This window comes from Loxodonta africana, chromosome 26 (assembly GCF_030014295.1).
Source record: "Loxodonta africana isolate mLoxAfr1 chromosome 26, mLoxAfr1.hap2, whole genome shotgun sequence".
In the NCBI taxonomy this organism is placed as follows: Eukaryota; Metazoa; Chordata; class Mammalia; order Proboscidea; family Elephantidae; genus Loxodonta; species Loxodonta africana.
In genome coordinates this window covers 36,238,526-36,250,536 of record NC_087367.1, presented here as the reverse complement: position 1 = coordinate 36,250,536, position 12,011 = coordinate 36,238,526, and the positions used below count along the sequence as shown (strand labels likewise).

At 43.1% G+C, this 12,011-nt stretch overlaps 1 protein-coding gene across 1 annotated transcript in view; it reads right to left on the bottom strand.

Moving 5' to 3' along the window:
* The window catches only part of XDH (xanthine dehydrogenase), a 96,963-nt gene that overhangs the window by 43,688 nt on the left and 41,264 nt on the right, over nt 1–12,011 (bottom strand). The window contains exons 17-23 of the mRNA XM_003416059.4: nt 7,903–8,072; nt 5,291–5,414; nt 3,636–3,755; nt 2,864–2,960; nt 1,144–1,268; nt 880–1,013; nt 202–289 (exon numbers count right to left, since the gene is read on the bottom strand). Of these exons, the coding sequence (XP_003416107.2) occupies nt 202–289; nt 880–1,013; nt 1,144–1,268; nt 2,864–2,960; nt 3,636–3,755; nt 5,291–5,414; nt 7,903–8,072 (858 nt within the window). The remainder of the gene's footprint in view (nt 1–201; nt 290–879; nt 1,014–1,143; nt 1,269–2,863; nt 2,961–3,635; nt 3,756–5,290; nt 5,415–7,902; nt 8,073–12,011) is intronic.

The following is a 12,011-nucleotide window of genomic DNA, read 5'->3' as shown; positions in this document are numbered from 1 at the left end:
CCTGTGACATCTCTTGGGAAGTGGCCCACCAGCTTCCCCCAGCACTTCCCCTCTATGCCCTCAGCCTATTTGAATTTATTTCATTTCTATTTCTTCTTTGAACCACAGACAGTCATGCAAAGAGTAAGAATGCAGCCCAGGATCCCTGGGCCTTCATCTCCAGACCCTGCCCACCCTGGCATAGTCCCAAACATTTAGAACCTTGTATCTGGCCAAGAAAGGATGTCTGCCACCGGTTATCAGCATGTCCTCATCACGGTCCAGCATGCAGCGAACGGGGCGGCCAGTCCTGAGGGAGTTTCTCATAGTATAAACACCACTGAGCCTTTCAAAAAAGCCCAGCCCTGTGGGTCTCAAGGTGGAAGGAAGCCTTCTTTTTCCACCTGGCACAATGCTGAACCCAGAGGAGATGTAAGGATATAAGGCATGCCCTTCCCCTTGGGGAGCTCACAGCCAGGCAGGGCAGATAGGATGTAGACACATGGATCCGAACAGAAAGAAGAAATAGGTGATATTATTCATACCCCAATACCCTAAAAACCAAAACTAGTTGCCATTGAGTCGATTCTAACTCATAAGGATGCTGTGTGTGTCAGAATAGAACTGTGCCCCACAGGGTTTTCAATTGCTGATTTTTCAGATGTAGATCGCCAGGCCTTTCTTCTGAGGAGACTCTGGGTAGACTCGAACCTCCAACTTTTTGGTCAGCAGCGAATACATTAACTGTTTGCACCACCCAGGGACTCTCCTCCCACCATGCCATAGATTTCTAAAAACAGAGGGCTGTGAGAATTCAAAAAGTGGAAAACTCAAGAGAGCCTTCCAGGCACAGGTGGCCTTGTTCTGGGGCTGCTGGGAGAAACGGGCCTTGGAACTCACTTGTGTGCAGCCAGGGCCACTGCTGTGGACACCAGAGTACTCCGAGTCTCCTTCCCACCAAAGCCTCCTCCCATTCTCTTCACTCGGACCAAAATCCGGTTTGCTGGAACCCCCAACATTTTTGCAACAAAGCTCTATGGGCGAAAGAAAAACACTTTCATTCAACGCATCATTTGAACTTCTTTCATGCCAGTGTGCACAGGCCTGTTACTGTGGGAATTCTGAATTCCTTGATTCTGAAGTTAACTCCCACAGGACCTCTACCTGGGTCTTCATGGTGTTTTGTGTAGATACAAAGAGCTCCATTTCCCCTTCCTCGCCTTTTGGAACAGCAATGGTGCAGTGAGTCTCCAGATAGAAGTGCTCTTGGCCACCAATGTAAAACTCACCTGGGGGAGCAAGGAGACATCCCACCATGAGCCCAGTGCTGCAGAGGGTGAAAGTTTGTTTAGGAAGAGTGCAGACTCTGCCAAGTACTCTGGGCTGGAACCAACTGCTCACAGGTAATTTCTTGGTTCCATGGCTGGGGTGGAAAGGCTTGGGGGGCTTAGCCATCTGAAAGCTGAGGTTTCCTCCCAATAAAGAAAAAAGAACGACATTGAAATGCATCAGGGCTAAGCTCTCTTCTCACTGCAGCCAGAGAGGACAGAGACTTTTCAAGATTCTCATTGTGAAATTTTGGAAAAGGTAAAGAAGGAATGAACAGATATGAGTAGAAGGCTGAACACGAAAGCATCTTCAATAACCGCAGTTATCAGGTATGTTGGAGAGTGGAGTTACTAGTGCAGTGCTGGGTGTGTGTGAGTGCAATGCGCTGACTGAGCAATGCACAACAATCTAGAAGAAAATTCCAGGAGAGGACTTATCAGTCAGCGGCCTTGTCCTAGGGTGAGAGCTATGGACCCTGTGTCACAGTGTCAGAGAGAAAGGGAGAAGGAGGGAGGGAGGCTGGGGGGAGGGGAGAGCCCTAGCTGAGAATTGGTAGGGACTGTCTTCAGGCAGATGGTAAGGGGCTAGGAGTCTGTGTGGCGAGAGGTCTGACAGATCCAGGGCTGGTCAGGCACCAGCAGCCATTTTACCTCCCCTTGACAATCTTCCAGATTGGAATACACCGCTCTCTCTCTAGAATCACTTAGGCATATCCAGCCTAGAGGAAGGAGACTGTAGTTAAAATGACTAGAGATTTTTCCCAGTCAACTGTCTGCTGTTTTGTTATAAACAGCACAGGGACTCTGTCTGGACTGAATTGTGTCCCCCCAAAACACCAAACCAAAACCAAACCCAGTGCAGTCGAGTCGATTCCGACTCATAGCAACCCTATAGGACAGAGTAGAACTGCTCCACAGAGTTTCCAAGGAGTGCCTGGCAGATTCGAACTGCCGACCCTTTGGTTAGCAGCTGTAGCACTTAACCACTACACCACCAGGGATCCCCCCCCCCCCGAAAATACATGTTTGTAAATCCTACTGTTATATGTGTGATACAATCCCATTTGCAAATAGGGTTTTCTTTATATGTTAATGAGGCCGTATCAGTGTAAGGTGTGCTTTGAATTAATCACGTTTGAGATATAAAAGGAGCAAATTAGGCACAGCAGCAAAGAAACACAGCTAGATGGGGGAAGACAGATGCCATGCTACATGAAGATCACCAAGGAACCGAGGGAATAGAAGCTGAAAAGAGACAAGGAGTTTCCCCCACAGCCAGCAAAGAGAGAAAGCTTTCCCCTAGAGCCAGTGCCCCGAATTGCTAATTCTATCCTCCTAAACTATGAAAAAATTAATTTCTGTTTGTTAAGGCCACTCACTTGTGGTATTTCTGTTATAGCAGCACCAAGAAACTAAGACACTTTCTCTTGTATAATAAGAACACACCTCACTTGCTCAGCGTCCAAGGTCAATCTCTTGAATTTAATTCTAAAACCAGAGCTTTCCCTCTACAGTCTCCTCCCCATCCCCATTACTACTTGGTACAGCTGCGGTACCTGAAACAACATTATCTGCTTCAGCAAACCCCTTCTTGAGATTTCCTTTCTCAATCTTCAGCTCAGGGCCATAGAAGGAGTTGTTCTTTATAGCATCCTAAGGATCAAAAAGAAGCTTCAGTAATTTGTCTTTCGGGGGGAAAATGGTGGTTTCTGACTGCGGAAAAAGAAGCTCTCTGAATTGTTGCCTCTCTCTTCTCACACATGAATCTCTATAAGCTTCATATATGGGATTAAAGTAAGCTCTCTTATAGCCCAGGGAATCATGTTCTTCGATTTCCTCAGAATAGATGGACAACCGTGAACCTTCAGAAAAAAGCAATGAATTCTGCAGGGAGTCTACTGGGGCTGAAATTTGGGGAGGGAGGAATCCAGTTTGGCCATTAGAGGAGTGAGCCTAGGATCATGATGGGAAATGTTTCATAGTTCCAAAGAGTCCCAGTGCTGGAAGAGATTTTAAAACCCATCCACCAAATCTCCAGCCACTGCCCATATCTTCCAAAAAAAAAAAAAAAAAGTTGCTGTTGAGTCAATCCTGACTCAAAGCGACCCCATGTGTGTCAGAGTAGAACTGTGCTCCATAGAATTTTCAATGGCTGAATTTTCAGAAGTAGATCATGAAACCTTTTTTTCAAGGCATCTGTAGGTGTACTCAAACCTCTAACCTTTCAGTCAGCAGTCTCACACCTATAAATCTCTAGGGTATCCTAATGAATGTTCCTCTAGAAACAGGGAGCTCGCCACTCTGCACAGGCAGCTTGTTCTCAGTTACCTCGATTGTGATAATGGATGGAAGTTCTTCATAGGTGATTTTCACTCTTTGACCTGCTCTCTGTGCATGTTCTGGGGTGTCAGCAACCACAGCACCAATGATGTGCCCAACACAAGTCACCTAGGTACAGAGCCAGATACTTCAGAAGATAATTGAGTCCCTCAGGAAGAAAATTATTTTGTTCAAATGGCAACAAAAGTCCCTGCCCCACAAACTCCTATTAAGACACATTTTAGTAATGTCCTGAGGTCTTTTGGTTTCCTTATCCTATTACGTGGAGTTTTGTATGTCTTCATAAGTGGTTATGATCTATAGAGCTGGACTAGGAATTAGAGATCCTAGCATCAAGACGGCAAACGGATTTTATCTCAAGGGTCAATTCTGATTACATGTTTAGCACTGGGAGCTGGTTAAAAATCTGCACCAGATGGAATGTAGTGATTGACCAGTGATGTCTGCCATGACCAGAATGGGAGGAATAGCAACATGACGTGTATTTGTCATCTTGGATCTGCTTCAATCCCCTTGTTCCTCATAAAAATGCATTCAGACTCAGAAGGCAAGGTCACACTTGGCTAGTTACTAGATCATGCCTAGATCTTAGGTTTTGACTCCCCATTTAATTTTCTTTTCACTTCACCCTCTCTTTTATGTGCTATTTCTCAGATAACTCTTGTTTTCTTTTAATTATCTGCTTTCCATAAAAGTTTAATGGATCTCCTTTAGGGATAATGTTCATCCAATATCCTCAAATAAACAGCAAAAAATTGTTGTTCAACCCATCACTTTGTAATATGAGGTTACTGACAATAGGAAACAATACTTTGCATGCAAGCATATGATAAATGTTTCTGGATGACCCATTAACTTATTGACTAGGTTGGTTAGTGCAGTGGTTCTTGAATCTGGCTGACTCTCACTAACTAAAGTGCTAGCAGTGCTCTTAAGGGCTCTTACAGTTTGTAAAGCAGTTGTTCCTCTATCAAGTTCTCTTTTCCTGGAGTCATTGTGGCTCATGTTTATAGTTTTTTTGGTCTCTCACTTTTTCATTAATAATGAGGCAAACTCTCCCTGAAACAATACCTGTACACCTCTAAATTTGCAACATTTGATCTGAATTAGAATTGTAAAGTTTATGGATTTTTGTAACAGCTACCTTGAATGTTCAGAAATTTGGGGGGGTGGGGTCAGAATTTCACTTAGTTGAGATTTATAGATAAACTTTCATATAAGTGAAATATCAATACACATAATGGTGATATTGTGATTTTTTTGTCTGCTTAGTTTGTTTAATGTATTCTTGCTTTTTCTTTTTTATAATAAAGGGGCATAATATACCCTTAAGCACTAGATTATAAATTCAAGTACAATCACTAGCCTTTTTTTAATGCCACTTTAGTATGGAGTCATGCTACTATGTAAAACTAGCAGTTATCAATTAAATAAACAAAAAAATTAAGTTAAGGCTAAAAAATATTTCCAGGCATATTCTATCCCTTTGCCAATTGTCCTTAATATTTGCCAGTTGGATGATGTCTGCAATATTGAAAATGTATAATCTTTTCAAGATTAGGTATTTGGAGGAATGACCAAAAGTTAAAACTTAACATTCATTCCACCTGCTTCGTATGGAGGAATTAAAATCCAAGACATACCTTATCCTTTGCAAAGACTGTTTCATCATTAAAAAGTCCAGTTATGTTACTCCCAGGAACATCATCAGCTGAGAGGAAGCAAACAAACCCAGGGACCTTCTGAGCCTCTGAAGTATCTACGGACCTGCAAAAAGAGCAGTGTGAGGGGCCACACAAGAAAATAAAGCAGAAAACTAGTCACCTGATTGGATAACACAGTCTTCATTTTGCTGGTATTCCCTCTACCTTAACTTCTCCTATATCCACTTTCTATTGCATTCTGTTCCATTCCATTCTATTGCATTCCATTCTACTCTAGCCTGTAAATGCTGATTAAATGCTTCCCATGTTCAGGGCACTGTGTTGAATGCTACCAGGGATGCAAGGCAATAAGATAGGCCTGTCCCTACAGAGCACATTAGGTCTCTTATTGTATCACAGATTCAATGACCTTGAACATTTTCACACAGCAGAATTACCCATGCCACATTAGTGGTGCTACCCCAGCATGGCAGGGCATCCCAGATATAATTAGGCAATACAGACCTCAAAGGGGAAGGCTAGAAGAGTTTATCAATTAGCAGTCCAAACCATGTCCTGATCACTCTGGCCAATGCTCTCATGGAGAAATAGGGCAGAGGCACCTCAGGGAAAAGGTATGGAAACTGCTATGAAGTACCAACTGCCTTCCAAACAGTTAAATCCTTACAAGCACACCCAAATGTGATTATCATTATCCTCATTTTACATTTAGGGAAACTCAAGCACAGGGAAGTTGAGTACCTTGTCCAAAATTACCTGCCCAGAAAGCAGCGTAACTGGGACTAGAATTGAGGTAAGGTACAAGGGGAGTTCCTGGGTGGTACAAACAGTTAATGTATTCAGCTGCTAACCAAAATGTCAGAGGTTCAGGTCCACCCAGAGGGATCTCTGAAGAAAGTCTCAGAGATCTACTTCAGAAAAATCAGCCATTGAAAATCCTGTGGAGCACAGTTCTACTCTTACACACATGGGGTCGCCAGGAGTCAGAATCAACTCAACACAGTAACTAGCTAAAAGGTATGAAGAGTGGCTCAGTCAGTGCCATTTCTGCCCTACCACACTGTCAGGTTGTTACAGTTACTACATGTCTGCCTAATCTTCCTCATCCATTCAGACACTGCTTGGATGGAGCAAAGTTGTTTGAGTGGAGATGATGTTAGTTATGATAATCAGGATATGTTAATACAGCCTCCAGTCAAGGACAGAGATTAATGAACTACACCACATACATAGCAACCATATCAACTTGAACATAGGTTTTTTTGTTTGTTTGTTTGTTTTTCAGTGACCTGGAAGAATTTGTCTGTTAAATTTTATCTCTATCTGCTTCACCATTTATACAGCCTGTTTCCAGGCTAGGATCAGCAGGCAGAGAAAAGACCAAAGATCTGATTCCTAATCCATGTAGTGGCAGGGCCTGAGGGAGGATTTTTCCAGGATGTTCCACTCAGTATGGTATGTGTCTCTTGCTCATTGGGAAAAGCAGCTCACAGTCCTCTGCCTTGAACATCTGCAGGTAACGCAGGACAGTTGATAATACTGTTTGGTTTCAAATGCCAGCTCTGCCACTTACCAGCTGTGTGATCCAGGGCAAGTGATTTATCCTGCCTGCACCTCAGTTTCCTCAAGTGGAATGTGGAGATAATAACAGGGTTGTTGTGAGGAATAACTGAGCCAATATATGCAAAATTCTTTAAACAAGGGGCAGCAAACAGTAAGTGCCATATGAATATTAGGGATTATTATTTTTATAGAAGAATCCTGGTGGTGCAATGGTTAAGCACTTGGCTGCTAACCACAAGGTTGGTGGTTCAAACTCACCCAGCAGGTCCATGGGAGAAAAGACCTAGCAATCTGCTTCCGTAAATGTTATAGCCAAGAAAACCCTATGCAGCCATTCTATTCTGTCTCATGAGGTCACTATGAGTCAAAAATCTACTCAACGGCACTCAACAACAATAGAAGTAGTAATTCATGCTGCTCAGGCTCTCCAAGTTCAACAATGGTACACGAGTGACTATTCTGGGCTAGGTGCTTCACATAGTCTATTACTAACCTGAACACCCTTTTATAGATGGGGAAACTTGGGAGTTTAAGCACTCAGGCCAAGTTGCAATTACGAAACAATGGAGCAGGGAGGGATTCAATCCCAGATCTGTCAGAATTAAAGACCACGTTCTTGCATTTAGTCTGACTCAAGTTCTCCTGGAATTTTGCATTTAAGTTTAGCAAATATCCAAAATGCAAATCTAATCTTATTCCGCTAAAAGCCTTTTAGTACCCCCTAACTGCTTTTTTGGGCAAAGTATAATCTTCCTGTTTAGCGCATCAGGTCTTTCCTAATCTGGCCCCTGCCTAACTCTCCACTTTCACCCTCTCTCAGTCTTCCTGAAGCAGACCTCTCCCCAGCACCAGAGGCCCTAACTTCTCCAGCTTCTCTCCAGACTGTGATGTTCAAAGATGGTTGCCCTGTCTTCCTCCCTAGACTGGAAGGCCCTGAAAGAGCATTGGTATTTTTCTATCTTCAGTGCCTAGCTGGGGGCACAAGCCTCAAGGTGGCCCCAGAACCCTCCTCCCCTTCCTACACTCACTTGATCTTGGCATGGGCCTGGGTGCTGGTGACCAGCCGGAGATACAGCTCATTTTCATAGCGAGGGATGTCGTCACAGTACACCGCCTCGCCGGATGCCTGCATGGTGGCAGCCAGGTGAGGCAAGGGCCGGCCCACCATGTCCTCCTCTGACTGTCCCTTGGGCACCTCCTGGAACAACATGATCACAAGTTGGCCTGAATTACTGAGGACACTGCTTCCCTAGAAGCCCCAGGGGAACTGTGGAGACAGAGCTTCAGGCCAAATGGCAAAGCAAACCTGAGGAGTAAGAATGGAGATGGCAGGGGGGTCACAGAGCAGGGGGAAACAGAAAGACACGTAAGAAGTAATTGATGGGTGGTCATAGGATCACTGTATAAAGGAAGAAACAAAAAAGTGAGAGAGAGGGAGAGGAACCTAAATGTCCAGAGGTTGGGGACTGGGTAAATAATTTATGCTATATTCATACAATGGCATAGTATGCAACCATTAAAGTTTACTTTTAAAGAGTGTTAATTAGAAGGAAAGAATGCTCATGTTAAGTGTAAAAATTGGATATAAAACATTGTGTATGTATATATAATGATTTTGGAGCCCTGGTGGTACAGAGGTTAAGAGCTTGGCTGCTAACCAAAAGGTTGGCCATTCGAATCCACCAGCTCCTCCTTGGAAAGTCTACAGGGGAGTTCTACTCTGTCCTATAGGTCATTATGAGTCAGAATTGACTCAATGGCAATGGTTTTTTTTGAAAAACATATAATGATACTAATTCTGTAGAAAAAAAGTATATATTGTATAGTATTATATACATGTCCATACAGTCATACATCATTTTATTGCACTTCACAGATATTGCATTTTTAAAAAATTAAAGGTTTGTGGAAACCCTACATCCAGCAAGTCTATCGGCACCATTTTTCTAACAACATGTGCTCACTTTTTGTCTCTGTGTTACATTTCTGTATTTCTCACAATATTTCCAACTTTTTTTTTTATTATTGTTGTATTTGTTGTGGTGATCTGTGACCAGTGATCTTTGATGTTACTACTGAAATTGTTTGGGGGCTCCATGAACTGAACTCATATAAGATGGCAAACTTAATCAATAAATATTTTGTATATTCTGACCGATCCACCTACCTGCCATTCCCCCATCTCTAACCCTCTCCTCAAGCTTTCCTATTCCCTGAGACATGACAGATATTGAAATTAGGCCAATTAATAACCCCACAATGGCCTCTAAGTGTTCAAGTGAAAGGAAGAATCCCACGATTCTCACTTTAAATCAAAAGGTAGAAATAGACTTCCGGCCAAGATGGCACTATACACGGAAGCACCACGCCATCCCTCCACAGCAAAGACCTGAAACACTAAGTAAAACCAAGACGAACATCAATCCTGGAACCCCTAAATGTCAAGTGAAGAGATAAGGAACTCAGCTAAGCACCAAATGGAACAAGAAACTGACAGAGAACAGAGAGTGAGGAGAGATACGTGCAGAGGTCCCCTATCAGCTAATGCAGCACAGATTCACTGTTTTGTACTCCCGTCAAAGATCAGCAGACAGAGAGTAAGGGAAAACAGCTTCATGGAGATCCCAGCAGGAGATGGAACACCGGGTAACCAGCAACTTATGCTTTCTACCCCCCACCTCCCGCCCCGTTCTTCTGCTCCCTGCTCAACTTCCCCTGCTTCATAGTTTGCTGCAGTCACTCAGCTGGCTTGGGAAGTGCAGGTTCCGTGCCGCGTACATTCAAGCTGCTCACATTGGAGATTGGTGATCAGGGAGTATCACAAAGCAGCTTCAAGGAGCTCCCAGCAGGAGACAGTGCACCCAGTAACCAGTGATATATGCTTTCCCACCCCCCTAACACCCCTCCCCCCCACCGCTGCTCAGCCTTCTCTGCTTCCTGCCTGCAACAGTCTCTTAGCTGGGAGGCACTGGCTTCAGCCCCTTGCTGCTTGAATTCACCTGGCCCACACTGCTCTGCTCCCAGAGTGCTATTTTTTGGTGGTGTTACTTTTTTCTGCTTCTTTTGGTTTCTTCTGTGCCTTTCAACACCTCCCCCTCCTCTCTCTCGAACATCTGGCTCCATGTGCCATCTTTGCCTCTTCTTGAAAGGCTGTGAAGCACCACTGGACTGGGGAATTGCTTCTCCAGCTCACACTGCTATGTTGGTGGGATCCCCAGGGCTTTTTTCTTCTTTTTTTGCTTTGTTTTGTTTTCTTTCTTTGTTTCTTTTCACAGATTTGGAGCCCCTTCTAGCCAGGCTGTATTACGCGGCTTGGGAGCCACATCTCCAGTCTGTGGGCCATGATGGTGGGATCCCTGAGGGAATTTTTTTTTCTTTTTTTGTCAGTTTCTCATCTCTCTATACTTAACTTCCTTTCCCATCCCCTGAATACCTGCACTGTGTGACATCTATACCCCTTCTAGCCAGGCTGTACTGCGTGGCCTGGAAACCACTTTCCCAGTCTTTGCAGCTGCAACAGTGGGATCTGTGAGGCTTTTCTTTTTTCTAATTCTTGTTTATTTATTATCATTTTTCTTCCTTTTCCTTTTTTTCTCCTTTTTTTCCCCTCCCTTTCTCTGTTTCTTATCTCTCCACTCCAATGGCAAGCTCTCTTAGCACTTTTTTTTAAATTTGTTTTTGGCTCCTGTTTCTCTCTCCTCTTTCCCATACCCATCTCAGCTCCACATGTCACAACCTCCACCTTCCTTTCTGCCTACCTGCACCATGCGCTGAACATCACATCCCTGAGCAGCATAGGCAAGGCCTATCAGAACCTGCCCTGCAATGATTCCCAGCCCACCCTGCTGGCCCTAGTTCATGCCACAAACAGCCCATCCCAGCCCCTGCCTTTCAACTAGACCTGCTCTGCTGCACCATAACTGAGCGACTGGCCCTGCCCATTGGACAAGGAGGTGAAAAGTATTGTCCCCACAGATGAGAAAACAACAAAGAAGGCACAGCTTGCCTGCTCAGACATGACCAAATAAAACAAAAAAGCATGATGAAACAAACAAATCTACAATCAATAAATGAAGAAAATAACTACTGAATGTCCCAAAGACAGCAGATCATGTCGAAACATATGAAAAAAGCAGGACATGGTAGTTCTAGTATGTGTCCAAAATAAAACACCAGATGATGTTCCAGTAGGAAAAAAGGCACTAGAACTACCTAACAAGGAATTCAAATCTCTAATATTCAGACCCATCAAAGAGTTGAACCAAAAGCAGACAAAAATGAGGAAAAATAGACAAAGTCATGGAAAAGGCAGACAAATTCATGGAAAATACAGACAAAAATGGAATAATTCAGGAAAATAGTACAGGAACAAAATGTGAACATAAATTCACAACTAGAAATCGTACAAAAACAACAATTAGAAATCCAAAAGATAAACAGCAAGATTTCAGAAATGGACAGTGCCATAGAAGGGCTGAGGAGCAGGTTTGAAACAATGGAAGACAGGGTCACTTAAATTGAAGTCAAACATGTGGATACAACTATGTTTGAGGAAAAATTCTGAAAAAAGAATGAAGAAACATTGAAAATTACTGTGGGATACAATCAAAAGCAAAAATTTGCAAATGATAGAAGTTCCAGAACAGGGGGAGAAAATGGAACACACAGAATCATTGAAGAATTGCTGAGAGAAAACTTCCCTAATATCATGAAAGATGAAAAGCTGACCATGCAAGAAGCTCAATGAACCCCATATAGGATAGACCCCAAAAGAAAATCACCAAGGCATATCATAATCATACTCTCTAAAACCAAAGACAAAGAAACAATCCTGAGATCAGCTTGAGAAAAAACAAAAAGTCACATACAGAGGAGAAACAATAAGACTAAGCTCTGATTATTCAGCAGAAACCATGTAGACAAGAAGGCAATGGACTACATACATAAAACCTTGAAAAAAAAATTCCAACCAAGAATAATGTATTCTGTAAAACTCTTGTTCAAATATGATGGTGAGATTAGGACATTTCCAGATAAACAGAAATTAAGGGAATATATAAAAACCAAATCAAACTTACAGTCTGAGAACAACATCAGACAACAGCCGGAATCTAGGATGCAAGATCATACCAGCCAG